Source organism: Castanea sativa, chromosome 1 (genome assembly GCF_040712315.1).
Source record: "Castanea sativa cultivar Marrone di Chiusa Pesio chromosome 1, ASM4071231v1".
NCBI classification, from domain to species: Eukaryota; Viridiplantae; Streptophyta; class Magnoliopsida; order Fagales; family Fagaceae; genus Castanea; species Castanea sativa.
In genome coordinates, this window is record NC_134013.1 from 13,673,540 (window position 1) to 13,701,285 (window position 27,746).

The window sequence follows — 27,746 nt, forward strand, 5'->3', positions numbered from 1 at the left end:
TCCAAGTCCTCGTCATCTTGGTCGTTGGATTCGATTACCTTGTTCTTTACCGTCAAAAAAAAAACTCTCCCTCAGGCTTCTTTTTTTTCTTTTCTTTTTTTCCAAAAGATATTTAAAAAATAAAAAAACCCTAATATTTGGAGTTTGATTTGCCTGTATTAGTGGTTTTCCTTCCACCGGTTTTTCATCCACCACTTAATAGTAAGAGGTCAAGTCCAGCATCATGTTAAAGTTGAAGATCAAGTTAGATTAAGTCTCAATTAACTTGTTAGCGCTAAGTTGTCACCTTTATTATCAGTTATAACTTTTGGTGCACCAGTGCAATAGATAAGCAACAATTGGTATTGGACTAAACTAACATAATTTTAGATACTTTTAGTTAATTAAAGTAGTTTTTATGAACTTTTTTAACTTTTAAGTAAAAATTTTACTTCCAACCAAATATGTTATATTAAAAAGTTAATATACTTATCATACTGCATGTAATACTTGTGTTGGGCTTTTCGCCACAAGTACAGTGTTAAGGTGGCAACATTTATAACCTCCCTCTCTCTTAAAAAGAAAAATACCATGTCCACACAAGTTCCATGTGCCTCGTAGTACTTGCTTTTTTTTCATTCTTTCTTTTTGAACTTTTTTAGCATGGGACATAAACTCAGCATTTAGATTTTCAGCTCAAGAATTCACGTCAAACCTCAGATCAATGAGAAACCGAACTGGAAGGCTGCAAAGGGACCGTCCTCGTTAATATCCCATGACTGCAAAAACAAGTTCATGTCATTGAATGCATCCAAATGCTTAAAACATGGTGAACTTTGATAGAAATCATTTTATAAATCCTATGAAAAATCCTCATATGCACAACAAAATCTGGTTCATATTGCACAATCAACTATATTTGATTTAGAAGCTATGTGAACACAATTGCTCGTCTCCCAGCACACTCTTATTGATCAAGAAGAGAAAAGTTGGAGTTGAACAACCAAAGATGAACATAGTGCTTTCAATAAGAGCGTTATTAATTACACACCAATGTGCTCACATATATAGATCCGGACAACCAGTTCACCTAATGCTTGACCATATCATTGAATATTGAGATCTAGCTACACATTTTAGCCAATACATTTAACCTGACAAATATTTTAGTCTGTATCTTTTCATACAGATTATCGAGGTTTATGATTGTACTCCAATATATCATATACATACGGTTTAAGATCTAAATCATAGTTGTTCAAAGTTCAATGACAGACAAAGGTCACAACCAGTTTCAAATTGAAAGCAAAAGCTAGATAATAGTTCAGTTGCTCAATGGTTGTCACCAACATAAGAACCAATTTTATATCAATCGACTTCATGAATTCAAGACATTGCCTAAGCCAAATATTAAGCAGCTTTACATCATTTAGCTAAATACAATTTGAGAAGACCTAGAATGCCTGGGAAACAACAATAATTCCTTGAGAACACAAAGCTTCTCCTCTGAATTTAAATTATAAGAAGAGATTTTCATTGTCTTTAAGAACTTTGCCCTCTTTAGGAAATGTTTAACAAGTTTCAGCTCATTCTTTAACCCTTCAAATCCTTCGTAATGAAGAGTTGTAAGGCATGTTGACAGACATTTGCGAACAACTTGTTGCAGTGGCTCCTCGTAGAATATCATGTCACAAGTGAAACTCTCTTCCTTTTCACAACTAAAAAAGTTCCTTTCTTCCTGACAACAAAAGACAGTAGTTACTTGAATTAATTCAGGAATGAAAAAAGTAAAAGATAAAAAGACACATATCATCATTTGAACTTACATACCTTTTCAACAACAAGTACTGCAAGATTAGGAGTCACTTGAAGCAGGTGCGGTAGCACATGCAACATACAAGGACCCTTAACCTTTAAGAAAGACAAATTATGAAACGTGGGTGGATCAAATTCAGAAGCATTGCAAAGGAACTGCACCACAACATAACAATCACAAGTCACAAACAACAATATTACTGCTTGTCCAAGATTGATAAACCATATAAAAACTTGTGCTTGTTTTACCTCAGTGGTATTTGTTGACAAATGGAGGGATTTAATGTCACCGAGTTCTCCGATGAAGTCCCATACCCTACTTCCATAGTGTTCATAATAATCAATTTTAGTTAAATCAACATCAATATCAATGACCGCTTCGACCAAGTTAGACAGATCTTCCAACAATACGCTATCCAAATGACCCCCAAAATTAAGGTACTCCAAAGCAGGGGCCTTTATTTCAAGTTTGTAAGGCAATTCATCAAACTTCATATACAAATTTAATCTTTTCAGTGTAGGCGAAATGAATTTACAATGCCAATCCGTGTACCAACAATGTACTTTAACAGACAAATCTTGTAGCACCGGACATAAAGTGGGTAGAGTAAAAAGATAGTCGCAGCTATTGAAGTTAAATTCAAGATGTAGAATCTTCAGACTCGGGAACACAATGGATGAAGATGGAGGAGTATCATACTCAAAATTGCCACTCAATTTCAAAGCTATTAATGTTTTATAGTTAAAGAGGCTACAGGGCAAGTAGAAAGATCCGTTAGAGTTAGGATCGATGTTAAGGTCAATATCTTCCACGCCACGAGCAATCGCAGCGCGGACCCATGTATCCATGTGCACTGGGTCATAAACTCCATGATCCCAATGGAGACGAAATTTTTGTACCTGACTCGCACTGCGAAGAGCCCAGACTCTGGATACTATATGCGCAAAATTAAAATTGTACCGCTTATGACTTTGCACTTCAGCTGAGGACGACGTCGTTGTGAGTTCGTAGTAGTCGAAGTCAAGCTTTGGCACAAGAGTCCAGAGTGTCTTCCACCTGCTCGACAAAATGCTTGTGACAACAGCCTCTTTGGTTGTGAGAAACGAAAGGATATGGCAGAGGAGAGACTTCGGTAAATTGCTGATCCTGTCCGCTTCTTCTGGTTTCTGGCGTTTTGAGGTTGATTCAGCCGAGCAAACCATTCGGCCTTTGTTGAGGCAATAATCTTTGAAAGGACGAGTGTTGGGTTCGGACTTTATCAATTGAAACCGTCGGAAGTGGGAAAGTTTTTTTTCTCAAGAAACCATCGGAAATAGGAAAGTACATAAGTTTAATGCATTGTCCCTTAAAAAAAAATACAAATAAAACTATCGTCTATAGTTTTTTTGACAATACTATCATCTATAGTTTAAACCTTTTATTAAAAAAAAAAAAGTCTATAGTTCAAAGTTTAAATAGATGGTATTACTTTTTAAATAAATTAAAGGTTAAAATAAAAAAAAAAATTATTTATTATTTTTAGAAATAAGACTTTATTTTGGAACATTCTAAAATAAAATAGAGAACTGACTGTTTCGATCACAGGAAGAAATTAGTGAATAACTTCTGTAATTGAAATAACTAGAATTGGTCAGCCTTTATGAATAGCTAATAGAACCAATAATTCTAATTATCTTAGAAAAATTATCTTATGAAACACTCTCTCACATTATGGGTATAGTCTCACACTTGTGGTTCTCAAGAGATTTTTATTATTATTTTTGTATATACTCAAAATTTCCCTCCCTTAACTGAGCCTATTGTTTTGGGCTCACAATTTACTTATATTGTGGACTTTGGGTTTCCTACTATAAATAGCTCTCAAGCAAGCTCTAAGAAAGAATTTACCTGTTCGTCGAGCTTCTTTTCTTCTCTCCTTAAACTTTCGTATTTTTGTGTTTATCCTCTCTCTCTCTCCTCTCACCCCTCAATTGTCCAACCCTTTTCCTCTCATTCTTCATCCTATTTATAGTTTTAGGATAATGGAGGAATCGTCATTATCCCCTAATCCCACTCATGTGGGTGGGGCCTAAATTGATTTTTCCTGACAAGAAATATGCTCCATCGAAAATTGGGTTGAAAACATTGGAACTAGTATTAGCCTCCAAAAACTGTTTGGCAGCGTGATTTCCTAGGGCATTCCTGAGCTGCCGATGTATTGCCAAACAATGCAGGGATACCCACCGGCCATCTTATATGCAAGGTATGTTCGTATGCCGAGCCTATGAGTGGTGGGCCGATCATGACATTGAACTTGGGCTTGATAATATCCAGATTCACTTGGGCCTGAGCCCGAGATAAGTGGGCTTGTAGCCGTACACTGTACAATTTTTATTGGGATACCTTCTTCATTTTCTCAACCATAATTAAGTTTTCAATATGATGAGGGATAAAGTACTCCAGATCGTCCACGGTCATCCACACCAACAACCGTCTAGAAGAAAGCATTAAGACGGGAGCTAACGCCATAGCCGTCCATGGACGAAGTCAAACCCACGTCTCTCGTCCTGAGAAGACGACCACCTCGTCCTGACTAGACTCGTCCACACGAGGACCCCTGGACGAAAACGTACACTTGAATTACTAAAATACACTTCACCATTCCGTAATACACGCATAACTTCCGATGACCGTTGTGTGAGAAAATGCAACTATCAGGTGATTATGGAAGTTATCCAAGAACCCTGGACCTCCTGAAATCTAGGGGAGGTTAAAATTTCAATAACTGCCCCCAGGACACTATATAAACAGCCATTCAGACCAATGGAAGATAGGTTGAACATTTTCCCAAGAAACTGGAACTCCAAAGATACAGAGTGAAAACTGACTTTACCATCGGAGGGTTCTTGGCCAGCGATCCCGATCACCTTTGATCGTTTTCCTTTGTTTTTCAAGCCATTAGAGAGCGAGTGGTCCTTTCAAATCCAGAGCATCCAGCCTACTGATTTTCTTTGCATCATCACAATATATAAATGTAAAGAATAATTTTTTTTTTTTTTAGGTGAGGGTTCCTTTCTTTATCTTTAATTAGTTTGACCACTTAAGCCGGATGAAAGGAAACTTTTTGCTAGGCCCATGGCTAAAAAACCTACTTTCTTACAATTACCCCAAAAACCTAAGGGTTCCTCAAGGTTCGCCTACAAAGAACGTGTCAGAGCTTAAGATCAAGCCAAAAGGCATAGTCAATGGATCCCTCCCTTAATACCCATGTCATAATTGACTGTATACCAATTTATTTTTCAATTTTTAAGTAATTTAAGCTATAATTTATATATTGAGAAGATATATATTATATATATATATAAATAAATATATAATTTTTGGTAATTTTTATGTTAAATGTATAAAAAAAAACTAAAAATTAACTTATTTTAAGCCCAAAAAAAAAAAAAACAAAAAACCATACACAACTATCCTATATATATTACAATTCCGCGAATCATTAATAAAGCATTTTTTCCCCTCTTAAGAAGCATTTTGTTAGGGAGTGCCCTAAAAACATTGTAGGAAATTGCCTTCAATTATATATATGGTCCGTTATGAAGTCAAATTTTTTGTAAGAAAGATCTTATGGTCCATGTATATTTAAGAAATTGACTTTAATTATATTATATGTCATTAGAACAAGAAACAACAGATTTTAAAATTAAAATAATTAAAAATTTGAACCTGTTGTTTGAGTTATTAGACAATATAATTGTCTTTTGCTAGACTTTTGTTTCGATCAGTTCCAATACAACTAAATTTGAGTAAGAATCATATATGTCATAAACAGATCAAATATTGAGACATCTTATCGTGGCAACTTATGAAATTAGAATTTAATTTGTCACCAACATAAAAGAGAAGAAAAATTATAAGAAATGAGTGCCCCTATATCATCAAAGGTTCTCCCTTGTCAATTATTATAAAGAACAACATTGAGCTTTAAAGGCCTCCTATTTAATTCAATTGCTTCCAACAAGATATATTTATAATGAACCTTGTTAATTCACAGTGATGATGTCAAACGATGGACATCCACATAGCCAGATAACACTGTCCGGTTTCGTTCTTTCACCTTTGCCTGATATATGACCCTGCAGATTCAAACAAATATTTCATTTCCCCAAGCATTTAGAAAGAACATTCATTAAACGTTGAATCAAATAAGCGCTGTGGTTAACCACAAAATGAAAAGAAATATAAGAAGAAACTTCATCTAAAGAATACCACAAAAAAGGTCTCTACCTTAAGTCATCAAGCCACATTTCAGTGATCAAAGTTTCACCCGGGTACACATGTAAAAGGAATCGTCCTGTTATGCTTTTAATCAAGTTTGGGTCTCCTTTGCAGATACATTTAATGATTGCCCTAACTGCAAATCCAAGCGTGCACAACCCATGCAAAATTGGCCGAGAGAATCTTTGACAATGTGTTAGAACAAAGTTAGATAAACACAAAACTTTAGGTTGCATCTGGATATCCCATGGCAGCAAAATCAAGTCCAGGTCATTGAATGCATCCAAATGCTCAATATATGGTGAACCTTGATAGAAATCATTTCATAAATCCTAAAAAAAACCCTGATATGTACAACAGAATCTGGCTCATGTTAAGAAATCAATTATATTTGATTCAGAAGCTATGTGAACACAAAATTCCTCCCATCACATTCTTATTGCATAGGAAGGGCAAAAATGTTGGGAGTTGAACAACCAAAGATGAACATAGTGCTTTCAAGAGTTGACATAATGCTTGATTATATCATTGAATATTGAGATCCAGCTACATATTTTGGCCAATAAATATGACTTGGGATAAATTTAGTCACAGACAAAAGTCACAACCACATCAACCAGTTTCAAATTGAAAGCAAAAGCTAGATAACAGTTCAGTTATAGAATTAAAGTACCAACCCTGCAATTTTGGCAACCATAGGATCTGAATGCAAAGGATTATAGTCACCAGATAGCCTATACAACAACGCCTGCAGAAGAACATGTCATTAATATTTAAATATCTCTCGCTCTTTCCACGTTCCATAGTTCCAAAAAAATGGATTTCCATCATCTGTTTTGTTATAGGTATGAATTTACATAATTATAGCATATAAACTAAAACACAACAATGGTTTAAAATAAATAATTAGCCATTATGGAATTTCAGTTCCAGCAACTATGAAATTAATGCTACATGCCTGAGATGGTTGGGTAGAATCCTCAAACACTGCAAAAGGATGAGTTTTTGGAATTTTCACAGTTGAGGCCTTATCAGTTTGATAATTCGAGTAGGAATATGGCTGAGATGATTTTGAAAAGCCACCAGCACCTCGCAGAAAGACAGTTGATCTGCAAAGTGATATACCAACTGTGTCATTTACAAGGAGTGTTAATTAAATGTTTAAAAGAGTCCTTACCGGTTCATGCACAATAATTGACCAGACTCTTTCTCATAGCTCTTTGTTTCATACTCAATAATAGCTGCCTTTCCTGAAAACAGAATTAAACTTGAAAAAAAGCTTAGATCACTGCTTTTGATACCACTGATATTGTCTTCAACAAAAATCAAGAAACCACAAAAAAAATACCAGAGATTAAGTTTACCCATCAAAGATGTGAATTTCAAGAGAAAAATTAATCCATCAAAGAAAGGTGAAGTTTTGACCCTTACTAGACTGTTTTATATTGCTCATTAACACAATGGGAGCGTTTTTTAGATAATCAACTGCTTAGTTTTACAAATGACCGAGTTGTACACATATTACCTCAAGTTGGGGTTCCTTGTGTGCGTGTGTGTGCGTGCCACACCAAGTTGTTAAATAGTAATGTTTCTGGTAATAATACAAACCTTTATCATGCAATCCTGCAAGACTGACCTTATTATGTACCTGCATCAACAATATAATAAAATTAAATTTAATATATTTTTAAGATAATAAGTGGCACAGAAATGACAAGAAAAGAAACCCAAGATGATTTTATAATTTATAGCAGAGCAATTGCTTTAAAAATAAAGAAGAAGAAAAAGATTAAAAAGAGAGGTTACCAACTTAGTATGCTTATTTTTTACAGCTGTCAACTTAGTATGCTATGTATGCTCAATAGGAAAGAAAGGTATTGTGGGGGGTAAGATTTACAAAACAAATAGATGGGTTGTGGACTTGATCAATTGGTACCGGTTTGTTTTTGTCATTGGGCCCCTAAGCCCATGAGCCAGCCTACACTACAGGCATCCGAGGAATCGTCCGAGGATGAATGTCTCCTCGGATGGGCCCGGCACGCACCTTGGGATTTGCCAAGAAGATTAAAGGCAGAGTCCTGGAAAAGTTATTAGGTAAGAGGGGGATCCAAGTACCCTCTAGAGGCAACGGCGTGATAAAAATATCTGTGAAAAAGGCTGTTACCTCCACATTAAAAACCCTGCACCTACCTCCCTGGCCGCATTAATAGAGAAATGACCCCTGAACAGTAGAAGGAAACTTTCCAGCTATTATTAAAAGACTTGAAGAAGGTGGTGGGGAGGAGGGCGGTCAGTTAGCAGAAAAAGAACTAAGAATTGTAATTTTGGCATAAAAGAGTAGCAATACATAAATCGTCCTCGGCTGATCTCCGAGGAGGTTCCTTTGACATATTTGTTTATCATTTGTAAAGATTGTGGCGCTCTAGCCTGTTTGCCAAGTTTCTAATACCCTTAAACTAGATTTCAAATCCACACTTTACAAATCTTATTGTTTAAGGCTTATTAGGCCTGAGCCCACATCTATCTTCGGGTCCAGGTGCAATTGGACACTTACAGGTTTGATTTCCATCAATTATTGTATTATATTATGTTGTGTACTCCTTGGGGAAAGGAAAGAGAGAGGAGGGAGGGAGACACAAGACTCTTACCCTATTTAGACAAGATGTTTCAAAATGGTGGTAAGACCAACATTAAAGAAATTCAAGACTCATTCACATGAAATTGAGGACAAGGAAGCTGAAAGTATTATGCATTTGAGCAAATCATGAAGTATCATTAATAGGTTCTAGTCAGAAGTCCTACACAACCACTTGAAGGAAATGGCCGATATAATTCTATGTATTGTTGCCCATGCAGCAGAAGACGTTGATCATATCTGGTAGAAAGAAATTAGAAATGTCCATTAGTTATCCCTGCATATGCTGAAAACACTAAAATCCATACAAGGGAGATTACAATCTAGAAAAGCAGTATAAATTCACACCTAGAGTAAGATCTTGGAGATGGAATAGAATGCTAAATCATTCAAAATAAAATTTACGTATAAATATGTAAAGAAACCCTTAGCCTTTCTCTGATCTGATTGGTACTTACTCTAACCCTGGCAAATTGAAACCATTTGGCAATGATGCAAGTGAAAATAGAGCAGCAAATGTTGGCAAGACCTATAAAAAGTATATATATAAGAAGTATGCACAAACAAAAAATTCCATTAATTAGAAACCAAATCCATTTATGATAAAGACATGAATATCACCCTTTTCTAATGTCAAACAAAATAAAATAATAATAACATCCATACATATAACAGGCAAACAATACCGAAGCACTTTTTATTTCAATAATAATTGCTTGGAATTTAACGATACCTGCAGAAATTGTTCTCCATTTGCATGGTATACATATTTAAGCTCGTCATCATCCACAGCATCCCGTGCGCAGGCTCCAACACCCAATGCATAGAGCACTGAATCTCTGCTCTCAAAGAGATAAACTGTTAATAGCATACACTATTAAGTGCATATACGTCATCAGTCCCACAAACCACAATTCGAAGCAAGTAAAACTTCACAAACACTCTGTAACAGTTAAAACTTCACCTTTCAGTATAGGTGTATGTCGTCTGCAGTCCATCCCCCACATGCGCAACAAAATAAAATAAATATTAAATAAATAAACTCCAAAACAAAGCTTGAAAACAAAATTAATTCCAAAAATGTTTAGTAGTCCAATTTTTTTTTTTTTCTCTTCTTTTTTATAAGTAAGTTTTTGGTCCCAAGGTGAGGGGGAAAGTGAGATTTGAACTAGTGACCTTTGGTTCATAAGAGTGCTACCCAATGTTAAGTAATATAAAAATAAACAAACTTCCACAAACAAACAAACAAAAATAAAAAATCAACAAAAGTTAAATTGATATACAAAAGATAATATAAATGTAATCTGTAAATTATTTGTCATGCCTAGTGTTAGAAATTGAGACTTAGTATAAGCATTACTGTGCCCAAGTTTCTTTATAATCTAAACTGTGTTTTTTTTTTTTTTTTCCTTTCATCTTGACTAAATATAAGAGGGGTGGAGAATATTTTAAATGGTAAACTTAGATACAATTTTTTAGATTCAGTACCTTAGGTTCCTCAATTGAATTTGTAAAGTTGTGAATTTGACCAATACAACAAAAACAATGTAATCTTTTCCAATGATTGGACAATTAAATTGAACCATGTTGTTCATCGGTCAATGCAACCACATGGTTGAATTTAATGAAACTATTACTCCAACTAAGGAACATAGTAAAATGACTCGTTTCCTATGTTTGTTTGCGACCTTGAAAAAAAGCTAGATAACATTTGCCACCAGACAATAAAATTTGTAAGCGGAAAACGTTTTCCGCTCTCTATTGCTCGTCTTTTCGTTTGACTTGGCGTTTTCCACTGTACCAAATAATCAGCAAACGCAGGAAAAGTGTTTACCGCTTAAAAAAAAAAAACGGAGATTTAGGGTCCGTTTGGATAGAGCTTATTGCTGAAAACTGAAAACTGAAAACTGAAAACACTGTACCAAAATAATTTTTAAATGTGTGAATAGTGCCGTGGGTCCCATTTTTAATTTTAAAAAATCTGAAAAGTGAAGTTTGTGGGTCCCGTGAACAGTACACGAGACCCACAAATTTGCTGAAAGTCAACAAAATCGGATACTGTTCATGCACAGTAGCATGAACAGTAGCCGCTTCTCCTATGAAACGCGTGAAGCAGAAGAAAAAAAAAAAAAAACGCTGAACGCAGACGCCTCTTTTTTCATCCGTATCCAAACTCAGCCTTAGAATGCGTTTGGATAGGAGGCTGCGTCCACGTCTGGCCAGTTTTTTTTTTTTTCCACGCGCATGTGTCACTGTTCATTGGCCATGAACAGTGATTTTAGGCCAATGAACAGTACTTTTTGGGATGAACAGTAATTTTTACACATTAAAAAATTATTTTTATACAGTATTTTCAGTTTTCAGTTTTCAGTTTTCAGCAATAAGTTCTATCCAAACGGACTCTTAGGTTCGTTTCGGTACAGCTGAAAACTGAAAATACTGTAGCAAAATAATTTTTAAATGTGTGGATAGTATAACGGTCCCATTTTAAATATAAAAAAAAAAACTGAAAAGTGCTGGTACTGTTTATGAACAGTGCAGAACAGTAAAGAATAGTGCTTTTGTCGGCTGGTTGAAACCTGTGCAAGAAAGAAAAAAAAAAAAAAAAAGAAGGGAAACGCTGAACGCTGGACGCGTTCAGCGTTTCCCAAACGGACGCTTAATGTGTAGATCATGTACTTTCTTATTTCTAGTTTCTACAGTAAAACAGATGCCACAAAGGCTTGTGAGTTCTATAATCTGCTTCTGCAAGTTGGATTAGGCGAGCCGAAAATAACCCCTATTCTTAATTGAATTACGCAGTAACAGGTATTAAGCTAAAAAGTAAGGAGTGCGAGAAAAGGGATCAAGTACCTCAGGGAATTTGTGAGAAAGAGCAAGCTGAGGATCAAACCCTGAAGATTCAGCCATCAAGCTGATGCGTTGAGACACCAATCTGAGAATCGGACGGGGGAAACAATATCAATTTCCTTTTTATTTTTCTTTTTTTAGCGAAGATAAGATAAGATCAGCTTTGATACTTATTCGGAAAATAATAAATATTATAGGAAAGTCTCGAAATTATTACCTACTTTGCTATAAAATATTACTAATTTATTATTACGTGTCTCTGATGAAATAATAAATAAAAAATTAATTGTTTATTTAAAGGGCAAAACTTGGTTACAATTCCTTCCTTAAGTACAATACATTAGATTTTTACTTAAAATTTTAATATCTGTCCCATTTAACCACCTAAACAAATGGTGTTAAAACTAAATTTTTTTTCTTCCTCTTCCTTTTATTTTTTTTCCTGCAGATGGTTTATCTTCCAAACCCAAAACCCAAAAAAAGAAGAAAAAAAAAATCTCATATCTCTCTCCCTCGATGTGTGTATGTATGTTTATCTCTTTCCTTTTCTTATTTTATGATATGTGACTCTTTTTTCTTTTCTGATCTATGACTCTCTCTCTCTCTCTCTCAATGTGCGTAGGTATGTGTATCTGTTTCCTTTTCTTCTTTTTTGATCTATAATTCTCTCTCTCTCTCTCTCTCTCTCTCTCTCTCTCTCTCTCTCTCTCTCACTCAGTGTGTGTATGTATGTATATCTGCTTCCTTTCTTCTTTTCTGATCTATGATTCTTTCTTTCTATCTTTTATTTTTTGATATTTCCTGTTTGGTTACTGAGAAAATGAGGGAGAAGGGTTCTTTTTTTGGATTGAAACCCAGTAGATTTGGATGTTATTTTTTGATATATTCTGTTTGGTTACTGAGAAAATGAGGGAGAAAGGGTCCTTTTTTTGGTTTGAAACCCAGTAGATTTGGCTTTTATTTTTTTATCTTTCTTGTTTGGTTACTGAGAAAATGAGGGAGAAGGGTTCATTTTTTGGATTGAAACCCAGTAGATTTGGATTTTATTTTTTGATATTTTCTGTTTGTTTACTGAGAAAATGAGAGAGAAATTATCTGTTTTTTTTGTTTGAAACTTAGTAGATCTGGCTTTTGTTTTTTGATTTTTTGATCTTTCCTGTTTGGTTTTGCATTTTTTGGTATGATTTTTTCTTGCTGTTGCAGTACAAGACAAAAAAAAAGGAAGAAGGAGAAAAAAAATTTGTTTTAACGTCGTTTGTTTAGACTGTTAAATATGACAGATATCAAAATTTTAAGTAGGGAACTTAAGGTACTGTACCTAAGGAACTGTACCTAAGTTTTGCCCTTATTTAAATTACACATTCCCTGCCACGTGAGCAAAGAAAGTAATCAAATTTGTCAAAAGACATTCCAATGGGCAAAACTTTCACAATCAATGCAAAAACTCTCTTTCTCTCAATATCTCTCTCTCCGGAAGAAAATAGTAAATAGAAGAGTGTTTCTTATTGAATGAAAGGTAATGAAAAGAATACAAGGGACTCTAATTTTATATGTACAAGCTGAGCATAAAAGAAGAAAAAGATCAAAATAGAAAAATTAACTACTTCACGTGAGCCAATTGATCCGTGGATTAAGAAGTTTGTTACAGAGATTAGGAATTAGTTTAAGCCTCCCTTGTTTGCATCTGATTGGCCTTTTATCAACTAATCTTTGTGTCATGTGAGAACCATGTGCTTTAATATTTCTCTACTTAACTACCTTAACTGATTTCTTCTTTGTACAAAACGAGCCCGTTTTCTTCAGCTTCTTAACACTCCCCCTCAAGATAGCCGTTGCTGTTGTTCATTATTGGCTATCTTGTAACTGTGTTGATTCTACCTCAGGCTTGTAAATATCAATCATTCCCAATTTTGTCACCAATTTAGAGAAAGCTGGAAAACCCAAAGGTTTAGTAAGAATATTTGCATTTTGATTCACATCTGCAATATGAAAAGTTTTGATTATGCCCTTTTGAATTATTATTATTTTTAACTAGATGACAATCTATCTCAATGTGTTTGCTGTGTTCATGGAAAACAGGATTAGCAGCTATGTGAAGTGTTGCTTGATTATCACAATACAACAGTACTGGTCTTTTGTGCTCTATTTGTAGATCCGTCAAGAGCTGTTTCAACCACACAATCTCATAAGTGGTTGATGCCATGGCTCTATATTCAACCTCTGCTAAACTTCTAGAAATTATCCCTTAATTCTTTGACCTCCAGGAAATTAAGGACTCCCCCCTAGAAAAACACAATAACTTGTTGCAGACCTGTGAGTATCTGGGCACCCTGCCCAATCTACATCACAAAAGGCTTTTAAATGCAAATTTGTACTACTGTAGAGAAAAAGACCTTGCCTTGGTGATCCTTTGATGCACTGAACAATCCTGAAAGGTGCTTTCAAGTGAGGCTCTCTTGGTTTACTCAGATATTGGCTAAGCAAATGCACTACATATGTGATATCTGGTCTTGTCATGGTAAGATACTGTGAGCGACCGCGACCTTGGCCCACCATTTTTTTCTCAAACTGGGCTTAACCCACACGACCAGGTGGGATCGTGATGCTCAAAATGTCGAATTCACTATAAAATGTACTCACCCCTAGATTGAGGGTTTATATGGAGTCGTCACTTATTTAATTTAAATGGAAAAATAAGAAAACCTTCACTATAAAAAAAAATGCTTCTGTTGTATTAATATATATGAAAATTTACATTAATTTTGTAACAAAATTTACAATGCTTTTTTGATCCTAGATACAATCTAAAAAAGTAAATTACATTGTTTTTTTTCCTAGTTACATTCTAAAAAATGTAAAATTGCATATACAAGAGCCTAGCCTAGAACTCTTGATCTTGGTTCGGAGGCTAATTTACGAGATGGAAAGAGATTAAGCACCCATCTCACCCGCTAAAACCGGTCTCTTAGGTTAAAGTGGTCAATATCATGTCATGTCAAACAAATACAAACCATATATCATATGAACATGTTAATTTGCAATAATTGTAAATAAACGTGTGTTGGAGAATTTAACATAAAAAGAAACAAAAAGTGAAATTTGTTAGATAACAATGTAAATGTAAAGAAAGTATGAAAGTAATGCCATGTTCATCCAAGAAATTAATATAAACAAGGAATTCCTAGCCTAGACATGTTTATCTAAACATGTGAATGAAAACAAAATCGTCATGTTATTTGTCATCAACATAATTGCAAAAGATATTTATTTTTAAGCCTACCAATCATCCAAGCAATCATGAGAAGAACAAAGAAAATCACCCAAACATGTTCATCCAAGTATTTAAGCGAAGACCATAATGTTAATTAGACCTGTTTGTCTATTAAAAAAAAAAAGAGAAACAACTACCTAGACATGTTCATCTAAGCATGTTACGAAAAGCAAATAATAACTTAGAAGTGTCCATCCAAGCATGTGAAGGAAAACATAGAATTGTCATGTTATTTCTCTAGACTTGTTCATCTAGAGAAAATCAAAATACTTAGACATATTTGTTTAAGCATTTAAAAAAAGTAAAACAACTATTTAGACATGTTCATCTAAGCATTCAAAAGAAAGTTGCACATTAGTCTAGAAGTGTTCATCTAAGCATGTAAAAGGAATATTAATGAGATATATAGGCACGTTCATCCAAGCATATCATGAAATAAACAAATAATTACTATAAGCATTTATTCAAGCATGTGCAGAATGTTAAAGAACATAATTAACTATTTACTAGCATAGAGCATAAATTAGATGGGGGAAATGATCACTTAAAGGCTAGAGACAAAGTAAGGAAGTACTAAACTACAACCAAAGTAAGAACAATGGTTGCACAACAGCTTTTTTTTTCTGCTTTCTCCCTAGCTCTCTAGAGGGAATGGGGGTCCAAAATATGGAAGAGGTCTTCTCTATTTATAGAGGAAGAGATGGCTTAGCTTAAAAGTTAAGGTATTAGCTTTCTTCTGAAACTAAGGGAGGAGATAAACCTGTTTAAATGAGCTATAATGGATTTGGTGTTGATCCCTATTTGAATTTTGAAAGGAAGTCGAAGATAATGTTGAACTTGTGTTAGCTTCTTCACCTGTTTCATATTTTGGCTCTAAATTTCTACTCAAAATTCCAATTGATTCAAGATTTTTGAAAAGAAATTCAATTCTCTACACCTTTCCAGAAATAGAGAAAACTAAATTTCAACATTTACCAGGCCAAAAATGCAATTCAAATTGCTGTGTTTTTTTAGTATTTTTTTTTTTTGTTTTTTGAAATTTTTCATAGAATGTATATGTTTCTCTACCCAACTTATTTTTCAAAAGCTTTCTTTTGAAGCTAAGGGAAGGGATAAGCCTCTTAGATAAGCTTGTACATATTTGATGTTGATCCCCATTTGAAATTTTGAAAGAAAATTGAAGATGATGCTAACTTCGTGTTATCTTCTGCACTTGTTTCATATTTTGGCTAAAACTTTCTGCTCACAATTCCAATTGATTTGGGATTAGTGTTTATTGAAAGAAAATTCAATTCTCTACAACTTTTCCATTAATAGAGAAAGATCAAATTTCAATGTTTTCCCAGCCAAAAATGCGATTCAAGTTGTTGCTGAGAATAATAACGATTTTTTGAGTTTTTTTTTTTTGAATTTTTTCATGGATCATATCTTTTTCTCTCTCCAATTTTCCTTTAAAAAAGAAACATATAAGATGCCATAAAGGAAAACATTTTTTATTATTTTTTAAAAAGAAATGAAGTGAAATGAAATCTAATAAAAAATCACACTTAATTAATTTTAAATTAATTCTTGTGAGAACCAATCAAAATTAAGTGTAATCGGGCCTATTATGTAGGTGAGTCATGATCATTGAAAATTGTTTGTATAATAACTTTTGATTAGGTGGTCCGATCAAAGCCCATGACATACCATGATTATTAGAGCATCAAGAGTTGTTTTGTATCACAAATATGAAGATCTACCTATTGAAATTACGAGCATGCCCTTGATGCAACATTACTATTTTGCTCTTAATATTGGTTAAATGCAAGTTGTAAAATGGAGTGTCTACAGATACATCAATCTTCCAATAAGCCTCCTGAACTATGTAGGATCCTTCAACAAAACCCCACTGGTTTTAGACAACTTAATGTTCTGCTCTATGGGTGTATTGAAAGGCTTAGAACCAGTCAAGCCAGTGTCCTACAATATCTATAGTGCATACTTCCTCTAGTTTAGAGCAATTCCTGTCTTACTCCTAACTATCTCAATCCCTAGAAGGTATTAAGCAAGTCCCAAATCCTTGAGCTTGAACCTGGAATCTAGCATGTCCTTCAAGTGAGTAATGTATGACTCATCATTGCCAGTCAAAAGTATATCATCTACACAAACCAATAGTGCCACAAAAATAGGCCCTTTAGTATAAGTGAAGAGAGAGTAATCACCCTTAGACTGAACAAAACCCAATTCCAAAATGGCAGTAGATAGTTTGGCAAACCATTGCCTTGAAGCCTACTTCAAACCATAAAGGGTTTTGTTTAATTTGCAAACTAGAGGACCCTAAAGCTCTCCCTTATCATCAATAAGCTACACCCCCTTAACATGTGTCCCCCCTTTGCTGTGAAACCACAAAGGAAGAGACATATAAACATCCTCAAGCAAGACACCATGCATAATTGCGTTGTTAACATCAAGTTGAAGAACATGCCATTGTTTCACAGTAGCCAAAGCAAGGACCAACTTCATAGTGATGAACTTGACCACAGTAGAGAAGGTTTCATTATAGTCTATCCCTTCTTTCTGTGTATACCCCTTGGCCACCAACCTGGCCTTGTACCTTTCAATGGTGTCATCTAGGGGTGTCCACAGGTTGGACCGGGTCAAGTTTGTGCCCGACTCGGACCCAACTCAAATTTTTCGAGTGGGTGAACATCAAAACCAAAACCAAAACCAACATGTAATAATGGTCGGATCATCCGGTTCGGGTCCATCAGGTTTTGGGTTTCGCCGCCAATGCCGATATTTGGCCAGATTTGTCGAATCTGGACCAGATCTCAAGAAGATCTTACCGGATCTGGTGGATTTCAAGTAACTCTTCGTCGAAAAATAAAAAATATCGTCGGATCTGGTGGATTGTAGTGGATTTCAAGTAACTCTTTGTCAAAAAACCTTTGGACCTTGCCGAATTTTGTTAATTTTATGATCGGGTCGGGTGGCTCAAGTTTTTATGGAGGAAATCTGCCAGCCAACCCGAAGGTATCGGGTTCTGTAGGTGGCAACCCGCCGCCAACCATCAGATTGGTTAGTTCGGGTGGTGACGGTTCAATTTCAGGCGAGTCCGGCGAGTTAAGCAAGTTACTGGGTTGTGTGGACACCCCTGTGCCATCAGAATGGTACTTCACCTTATAGACCCATTTTTATCCAATAGAAAATTTCCTAGGTGGAAGAGGAATAATAGACCAAGTATCGTTAGCCTCAAGTGCTTCAATCTCAACTTGCATGGCATCCCTCAAATAAGAAAATTTCACAACCTCATGATAGAAAGCTGGCTCATAATGAGGGTTGGAAATGGCTAAGGCAAAGGACTTATAAGTTGTGGAAAGTTTGGCATAGGTTAGGTGACATCTAATGTCATAAGGTTGGCCAGAAGTGGGAACAAGAGTAAATGACTTACAAGAATAATCTTACAAATAGATAGGAGGTTTGTAAGACCTAGTAAACCTTCTAAAAGCTGGGGTGACCATATTAGTGGGAATAGAAGCAAGTTGTGAGCTTAAGGAAGGCATATCAGAGGTGATAGGTTCTGGGATGACCATATCAGTGGGGACAAAAGCAAGTTGGGAACTAGTGGAAGGCATATCAGAGGTAATATGTTCAATATGAAAACTAGAGGAAGAAAGGTCTACATTGGGAGAAGGAATAGGCAAACCAGACTCAGGTTGAACAATAGAAATGGAATTATCAAGTGGAGAAGAGTCTATAAATTCAAGATGTTCAGTGTTGTCAAAAATAGGATCAGGTTCACAATCATCAATAGGTTTAGGGAAGACAATATAATTAGAATCATTTTGAGTAGAAGTAGATGCAAAATGAAAAATTGTTTCATGAAACACAACATCTCTTGAAATAAAAGAAGTATTTCTATCAATATCTAAAACTTTATACCCTTTAATGCCAAATGGATATCCTAAGAAAACACATCTTTTAGCCCTAGCATCAAATTTACGCCTATTATGTGGAAGAGTGGAAGCAAAACACAAGCTTCCAAACACCTTTAAGTGATCATAAGAAGGGCTTTCTTGAAAAGCATTTCATGAGGAGTTTTATGGTTTAAAGGAGAGGAGGGTAATCTATTAATCAGATAAGTTGCGGTCAACACACAATCACCCCAAAAATGTACAGGAAATTTGGACTAAAACCTCAATGCCCTTACTTATTTAAGTGGTGTTGATGTTTCCTCTCAACAACAGAGTTTTGTTGTGAAGTTTGGACACAACTTAGTTGATGGATAATTCCCTTTTCTTGATAAAAAATATTTCATCACAAACTCAGCAGCACTATCTGATCTAATGATCTTGACTTTAAGGTCAACCTCTCAACCTTGGAACAAAAACTTCTTAAAATTGATTGAGATTCAGACTTGAACCTTAAAAGATAAAGCCAAGTACATCGAGTATAATCATCAACAATAGTCAAGAAAAATATATAACCATCAATAGTAGGAATAGAAAAAGGTCCCCAAATATCAATATGAATTAAGTTAAAAGCACAATCCACAACATGCTCACTAACAGGAAAAGGTAACCTTTTCTGCTTTGCCAAAGGGCATACCATACAAGGTTCGTTATTATTATTACAAGAAACAATAGGCATAGTTTTATTCAAAATGTACAACTTCTTATCAAAAGGGTGACCCAATTTGCTTTGCCAAAGATCAGTTTAAATAGCTAATGCAATGCATGGAAAAGAAGGAGTAGGTTGAGAAGAGCACTATGTTGCAGTGTCTTGAAGTAAGTAAAGGCCCTAGTGTTCTCTACCCAGACCAATTATCTTCCAGTGAAGAAGGTCCTGGATAAAGCAGATATTTCCAATGAAAATAAAGCAACAAGTCAGAGACTTGACTGACTGACTAATAGAGATAAGATTGAAATCGAAAGAAGGAACAACCAAGATATTTTCAAGGATTAAATGTCCTGTGATATTGACAGTCCCAATGTGACTCACTAATGTAGTCTCTATATTAGGTAATTAAACATGGGCTTCTATAGTGGAAGTTATACTAGACAAAACAATGACAAAATGAACAAAATGATCACTAGCTCCATTGTCTAATATCCAAGTTTTGGAAGAGAAAGCTAATCTATTAACTTTTTGAGATGAAAATATGGAATGAGAAAGATCTAAGGTGGAAGCACAAGAAGAAGTTATCACTTTACCTGTGAAATTAGGCATTAAAGGGTGTTGAACCATAACCTAAGAGTGAAGACATGTTGCTACCACATTAGCTGCCTAATGAGAGCTTCCAACCTGAGATCCATCCAAGGTCTGACCATTCAAGAAAGCCATCAATTGCTGGCTTTGTTCTTGAGTGATAAGGCATTTCATGACATTATGTTCCATAGAACCAGTGGTGGATACTGGACCATAATTGGACAAGACCAATTGATCATTCTCAGTGAAGTTAGAAACTTGATTTGTTGAGGAGGACTTTCCTTTTGGCTTGTATCCAGGTGGATAGCCATGTAATTTGTAGCATTTGTCAATTGTGTGCCCTTGAATGCCACAATGACTACAAATTGGCCTCTCCTTCTTGCTCTCATACTTATTCCCTGAATTAGGTTTAGTATTTGCATTAGAAAACAAAACAACTACTTCAAACTCAGAGGAGGATGAACTAATGTTCTTCTACATTTCCTCATGAAGAACCATATAATACACCTTACTCAGGATCAGACATTGGATCAGCTATGAAGACTTGAGTTTGAATTGCAACATAGTTCTCATTCAGTCCCATTAAGAACTTCATTACATAATCTTTCTCAAACTTCTCAGTTAAAATTCTCATTGCTTCACAAGAACACTCAGGCAAAGGATCATAATTCATCAAATCATCATAAAGTGTTTTGATATTAGTGAAGTAATGACTCACCAAAAGATTGCTCTGGGAAATGTGAGAAATTGCTTTCTGCAGTAAGTAAATCCTAGTAGCATTACCTTAAGCAAACTTGTGCTTTAGATCCAACTAGACCTACCTAGCTGTCTTATTGTACATCACACTTGATTTGATGTTCTTTTTCATGGAGTTATAGATCCAAGAAAGTATCATTGTATTTGCTAGATTCCAAGCCTTGTATAGTGGAGAATTGGCTTATGGTTTGCTGATAACACCATTGATGAATTCTATCTTGTTCTTGGTAGTGTGAGCTATAATCATTGCTCGTGACCAAGATGGATAGTTGATGCATCAATCAAAAGCTCAGTGACCAAAACAGAGCCAAGATTATCTCCACTCTTTAAGCAATATGGATTGGGATTCAATTCACTAGAATCCGAAGAATCCATTGCATCTTGAACAGGAATCAAAGTGGTTTGAACAGGAATCGAAGTGGTTTGATCAACAAAAGTCATTGTTAGAGCTCTGCTACCATGTAAAACTTTCACACTCAATGCAAAAACTCTCTCTCTTTCTCTCTCTCTCGCTCTCTCTCTCTCGCTCGCTCTTTGGAATAAAAGAGTAATTAGAAGAGTGTTTCTTATTGAATGAAAGGTAACGAAATGAATACAAAGGGCTCTGCTATTATATGTATAAGCTGAGCATAAAAGAAGAAAAAGATCAAAACAAAAAAACTAACTGCTACACGTGTTTAACTAATTGATCCGTGGATTAAGGAGTTTGTTACAAAGATTAGGAATTAGTTGAAGCCTCCCTTATACGTGCCTGCATCTGATTGGCCTTTATCAACTAATCTTTGTGTCATGTGAGAACTACGTGCTTTAATATTTCTCTTCTTAACTACCTTAACTGATTTCTTCTTTGTACAAAATGATCCCGTTTTCTTCAGTTTCTTAACACAATGATTTTCAGATTTGTCAAAATTTTAATTTATTTTTATTAACTGTTTAGATGTTTTGAACTTTGGACACTCGCATCATTTAGAAAGTTCATACAATCTCTTAATTAGATTGGAAACATGCTATTCAAACCTTCTAGGGAATTTGAAGATGTTAGGAAAGGTTCCTAATGGAGATGGGTATGAATTGTAAGAGAATTAATGAGAATTGTAGGAAAATTGACTTAATTCGAGGTAGTCACCCCCCATAGAGAAAGAAGGAGATTAAGAGAGAGAGATACACTAATGCATTAAGAAATTAGTTTATTCTTCAATGATATCTAATGTTGAATTAAAATTATGTTCAATGATATCTCATTGGCCCACATGACTTAAGATAATTGGCTAATTAATTCAACATGTGCTCTATGAATTAAATCATATGTTAAATGGGCTACATGTACTCAAATCCCAACTAACTCATCCTAATCTCAACTAACTAACTAACTAAATGGATTACAACAATTATTTCATATCCCTAACATTTTCCACCCCTTGAAAACACCTTGTCCACAAGGTGTTTTTATTGAGTGACACCTTCATGAGGGGAAACCAACCACTAATCCAATACGCTAAAGCATCTTAACCGTTGAACTCATCAAATATTTCCAAGCAATTAATCACAACCCATTAATAAACTAAAACAGTCACATTGATTTTTTGCCTTTAAGACACATTGGACACACCATTAAATCCTCAAGATGGATTAAGCCCAGCAATGACAATGATCTTGGAATAACATGCTGTTGGAAAATGAACTTAGGGTAGTAACTAACACATGACCATGGCCGAATGATGTAATTTTTGTCCTTTCTTTGAGAAGAACCTACTACCTTGGTGATGATGCAGAAAATCGTCAGTGAGCCAAATGGTCTTCACGTGCCCTTAAGGATGACATGTGAAACACAAATACAAAGAAAACCTCGCAGAGAATACCGGTGTGGTACCGGCCAAAAACTCTCCAAATGTTAAGTTAGAAAAGAGAATTTTCTATCACTCTAGAGTGCTAGAGTTAGGGTATCATTATGCGTGCCTCGATTTGTGAGGGCTTTAGGGTTTTTATAGTAGTGTAGAGCTGATCTCTATTTCTTGATGAATAAGGTATTTCCTTGTAAAGAAGATCCTATCCAGTGCTCATATATCATGAGATTCTTTCCTTGTAGGGATTTCTTTGATTACAGTTGAGCGAAGAATGCAAGACATTTCCATATTAGGTTCCTTGGAGACCACTTAAGCCATGTAAGTGCCACGTGGTTTCAACAAATCGTCTCCTTTGGGTCTGTTCACTCAAAAGCGTCTATCCGTCTCCATACCTTTTTGTCCAGGCCACGAATTTGTCTACCAGCTTTTTAACTGTTAGACCAACTATACCGTCTCTTCTGACTACCTTGTCTCTAATATCTAACTCTATTAATTGGATCCGTTTACTCTGGGATTTACCCCTATCACTTGGTCTCATTGTAAAGTTGTTGTTTAGGAGCACCATTTCTTGACATGTAGTACAAAAAGATAATCACATAATGCTTTGCAAGAAGTAATTTGCTTTCAAGGACAAATTGGTATAGTTCACAAGGTTCACTTGGAAAAGACGTCACATATTGTTTATTGCAAGAAGTGATTCTTTCTTGGAAATGAAGATCTGATAGTATTGTTGTTAATAGCCTGACATTCCATTCTTCATCATCTAAACGATAAGTACGTAATGCTCGACTTAAAACATAATTTCTTATAAAAATTGTGATTAGCTGGGCTATGGAACCCATCATTTATCCCACAATTGTCACCACCATTTGTTGGTGTGAATGCTTCCTAAGAGACCTTTTAGGAACATCAACTTGGGCTTACCACCAAGAAATCGCCATGTAAGTGCGGAATTCTCATACATAGAAGGGAATGTGACTCCATCTTGATGACAGCCAGGGAAAAGAGAGACTTTGTCACCGTAGCCAAGTCCAAAATCAACCTTAAATCCATTTACTCCACATGAAGCAAAGCTAGTGTGAAGCTCATTATAGAATTTAGAGACCTTAGGATACACTATATCCAGGCTATGCATGGAGAGGCTGTCCAAGACCAAGTATGGTTGGTTACAAAGTATTCTTAAGGACTGCGCTAGGCATGAGAAAGCATTGTGTTCTTCTAGAGAAACAACTGCGGTTTCTTGGAACTTAATTTCCTCTTTGAGTTCCATCAAATCAAGAGATTGTAACTCTTATTTGGACATGTTCTCAAAATCCTCTTGCAATCTTGAGAGCTCTTCTTTCATGGCCTTTTTAGATTCAACCAAGGCCTTGGCCTTCTTTGAAACTTCATTCACCATTTATTGTAAGTCCTTCAAGATTTCTCGTCGGTCATATTCACCCGTCTTGTCTCTGATACCAAATGTTAGAGGTTCCTAATGGGTATAGGTATGAATTGTTAAGGATTTGATGGAAATTGTAGGGAAATTGACTTAATTCAAGGTAGTCACCCTCCATAGAGAAAGAAGGAGATTAAGAGAGAGAGAGAGAGAGAGAGAGAGAGAGAGAGAGAGATACACCAATGGACTAAGAAATTGGTTTATTTTTCAATGATATCTAATATTGAATTATAATTATGTATTTATAGGAGACTAGTTCTAATCTCATTGGCCTACATGGCTCAAGATAATTGGCTAATTAATTCAACATGTGCTATATGAATTAAATCATATGTTAAATGAACTACATGTGTTTTAATCCTAACTAACTCATCCTAATCTCAACTAACTAACTAACTAACTAAAGGATTTACAACAATTATTTCATATTCTTAACAGAAGAATAAAGATTTCTCAGCCAAAAGAAAAATGGTGTATCTAGATATCTTGAGGTTTGAATCTTACATGCAAGAGATTTCTATTATTGTGTATATCAAACATTCGGCATTGGGTAATGTGATATATATTTACCATTTGGTAATGTATTAAAATCCCTTAATTAGTTTGGAAACATGATATCTATAACTTTTAGAGGATTTCTAAAAGTGTGTATCTTAGATATCCTCTATTTAGAGGTTTGAATACCTCACATCCAAGAGAGTTCCAATGTTGTGTATATAAAAAATCGACAATTTGTTAAGGTGATACAATCTCCTAATTAGTTTGGAAACTTGATAGCCAAACTTTCTAGAGGGTTTCCAAAATTGTGTATCTCTGAAGTTGTTCGGTTCAAAGAAAAAAGTGATGCATTTGGTTTTCATATCCAATATTATGTGGGACTTAACACTAAAAAACTAGTTTATTTTTTTTTACTTAATTATATTTTTCAGTATAAAAAAATGTGAGTATGGATACAAGAAATGAATACATATTTTTACCATTTTCACTTTCACTGAAATGAATACTGTGGGGTACAGGAATTCCAATAAGGTTATTGTGCCATGTGTCATACCTATGGCCGAGAAGGGCTATTATCTTGTCGAGGAGGCCACGCCCTTGGACAGTAAGGTCACGTCAATGACACATCATCAAAGGAGGTCATATTGTAGAGAAAGAGCTTTGGGGAAGGGGCTAGTACTGACATGACTGAAGGGATGGTGGCTGCCACCACGTTTCATGCATCTCACCAAACCTCCTGACTGCATTTATGTGGAGAAGACCCTTAAATAGTGCTACCTTGGTTGCCGCAACTCACAAGGGGCTTGAGAAAGTGTTTGATGAGATAAACACTCAAGTGGTGGCCTAGATGATCAATAAATGGAGGGCCAAGATCATCTAATGGGATATATATAATGTAAGGACCCCTCCAGGGAAAATGGGAGAAAGAGAGGAAGAAAACACTGTAGCAACAAGAACTAGACTTGTAATCCACTTCAAAAAAGAAATACATAGAAGATTCAATCTCCTCGGATTGTGCCGATGACGATTTAATTTGAGCAAAACCATTTTATTATTGTTTACTTATCATTTGAGCTCATTACCGCTATTATCTGATTTATTAGAGTCTAATTTTCCAACCCACTATCTAGAAATTCATTGTATTGGACTCTTTTGGCCAAGATCATTTTCCCTTTAGGCTTAGGCTCCAAATTGTGTCTTTACAGATACAATGACACTTTTGTGTGTGTGTGTGTGTGTCTATATATATAGATTTGTATTGAGCAAATTAGGTTTGGTGGTGGGTGTGGTTATGGTGATGGTGGCATGAGTTTTGATTTGGGTATGAGTGTGATTGTGGTTGTGGTTGTGGTTATCGTTGTGGTGATGGTATGATTGGTTTTGATTTGGGTTGGGGTCTAGTGATGATAGTGTGGGTTTTGAATCCATTTGCATATGGTGGTTGTAGATTCAGTTATGATTAGGTGTATCGGTGAGGGGATATGGTGGTGATGGTGTTTGGTGGGGGCGAATGGGTGTGATTATTTATCTCTATCTTTCTCTTCCTCTGTGGGTATAGATTTGGCAGTGGTGTGGTGAATAGTGGTTTTGAACAATTGTGATGGGGGACTGAACATGTGATGGTGATAAAGGTGGATGTTAATGGATTTGGTTTCACTGTTAGTATGGGTGTTGTGTTGAATTTTTAATTGAAAAATACAAAGTGAAAACAACAAAAGGTAGACCAAAAAAGTTGTGCGAAACATAAAACAAGTTGGGAAGAAAAATTGAATACAGATAATGAAAAGTGAAAATGAATATACACCAACATAGACCAAATAGCACCTTATATATCCAATATATCGAGGTTTGGATACCTCACATCCAATAGATTAGAAACTTGGTGTCCATTTGGCTTGAACCTATTTGCTTAGTTTTTAGTTTTCATGTAAAACTTTTTAAAACTTCATTTTTTCTCACTTTATTAAAGTATAGTACACTTTCAACAAAAAGCTAGATAAACAATTCTTAAACGAACACTTGATGTACAAACAGCCCAAAAGATTCCTAGAAGTGTGTATTTTAGATAGCTACTATTTAAAGGTTTAGATAACTTATATCCAAGAGAATTTCAATACACAAACATCCGTCATTTGTTAAGGTGATACAAACTTCTAATTAGTTTGAAAATTTGATATCTAAATCTTCTAGAGGATTTCTAAAGGTGCAGTTATTAGATATCCACATTTTGCAGGTTGGAATACCTTGCATATAAGAGATTGGAAATTTGATATCTAGACATTTCAAATGATTTCTCGAAGCATGTATCCTAAATATCCATTATTTGGATGTTTTGACACCACACATTCAAGAATTTATAGTATATCAAACATCCAACTTTTGTAAGGTGATGCAATTTCCTAATTAGTTTGGAAACTTGATACCCAAACTTTATAGAGATTTTCAAGACAGTGTGTTAGATATCTTTTTTTATAAATTTTTTTAAAGGTTTGGATAACTCATGTTAAAAAAGGTTTTTAGTATTGTGTATATCAAACATTCACCATGTGGTAAAGTGATACAATATCCTACTTGTTGAAAATTTTTTTACCTTTTGGCTTATTGTTTAGTTTTGGTTTTTTTTTTTTGGCAAAAAATCTAGCTTTTAATTTAATTTAATTTATTATTTTGAAATAAAATTTTTTTAAGACTTTTTAAATATATTTAACATAAAAATTACTAAATTTTTTTTTGATAAACACTACGTAAATAAATTACAAAAATAAATAATTTCCAAATGAACTAAGGCTTAAAGTATTTAATTCTATGTCTTGTAAGTTTGAAATTCATTTCAAAATTGATATTCTAATTTATATAATAAATTTTTTTTTTTTTTTGAGAATCTCAAAAATGGTATAAACTTAGTTTGAAAGAAAAAAAAAAAAGGAATAAACTTAGCATTTTCTGGTTAATTCGCGTTCGCGAGACTTCGCCAAAATACTTTGAAACAATTAAAAATATTCATATAAATGAGAGTAAAGTAATCATACTTCTCAGTCCACCATGCGCTCGCTTTGGCTCACCACAATCAAACCATTAACAATAGATTATTCTCTTATATGGCCTACACCTGGAAAGTGAAGCAGCAGTATCGTTGATCAGACCATCGAGTCCATCAAGAAAAATAAGTACCACAACCACTATAAAACCCAAAGCCTCATAGTCCCTCT

At 34.9% G+C, this 27,746-nt stretch overlaps 2 protein-coding genes across 3 annotated transcripts; both read right to left on the reverse strand.

Annotated features, from left to right (window-relative positions):
• Positions 1–1,321: 1,321 nt before the first annotated feature.
• Positions 1,322–3,118, reverse strand: LOC142621966 (F-box/LRR-repeat protein At4g14103-like). Of its 2 annotated transcripts, none has more exons than XM_075795366.1 (3): positions 2,044–3,118; positions 1,810–1,890; positions 1,322–1,717 (listed from the first exon to the last, which is right to left on the reverse strand). In XM_075795366.1, the coding sequence occupies exons 1-3, from the start codon at positions 2,995–2,997 to the stop codon at positions 1,409–1,411; spliced, it is 1,344 nt and encodes a 447-aa protein (XP_075651481.1). In that variant the 5' UTR covers positions 2,998–3,118; the 3' UTR covers positions 1,322–1,408. The 2 variants fall into 2 exon arrangements, with proteins under 2 accessions (XP_075651481.1, XP_075651480.1); XM_075795365.1 differs by having other exon boundaries at positions 1,810–1,950.
• Positions 3,119–5,578: 2,460 nt separating this feature from the next.
• On the reverse strand, positions 5,579–11,989 carry LOC142621987 (enoyl-CoA hydratase 2, peroxisomal). The gene is made up of 11 exons (XM_075795388.1): positions 11,544–11,989; positions 9,655–9,677; positions 9,424–9,529; positions 9,149–9,219; positions 8,858–8,930; positions 7,664–7,703; positions 7,233–7,305; positions 7,014–7,164; positions 6,733–6,803; positions 6,065–6,238; positions 5,579–5,913 (listed from the first exon to the last, which is right to left on the reverse strand). Exons 1-11 carry the CDS (start codon positions 11,598–11,600, stop codon positions 5,826–5,828), a joined length of 927 nt encoding a protein of 308 aa, XP_075651503.1. The 5' UTR covers positions 11,601–11,989; the 3' UTR covers positions 5,579–5,825.
• Between the last annotated feature and the right edge of the window lie 15,757 nt (positions 11,990–27,746).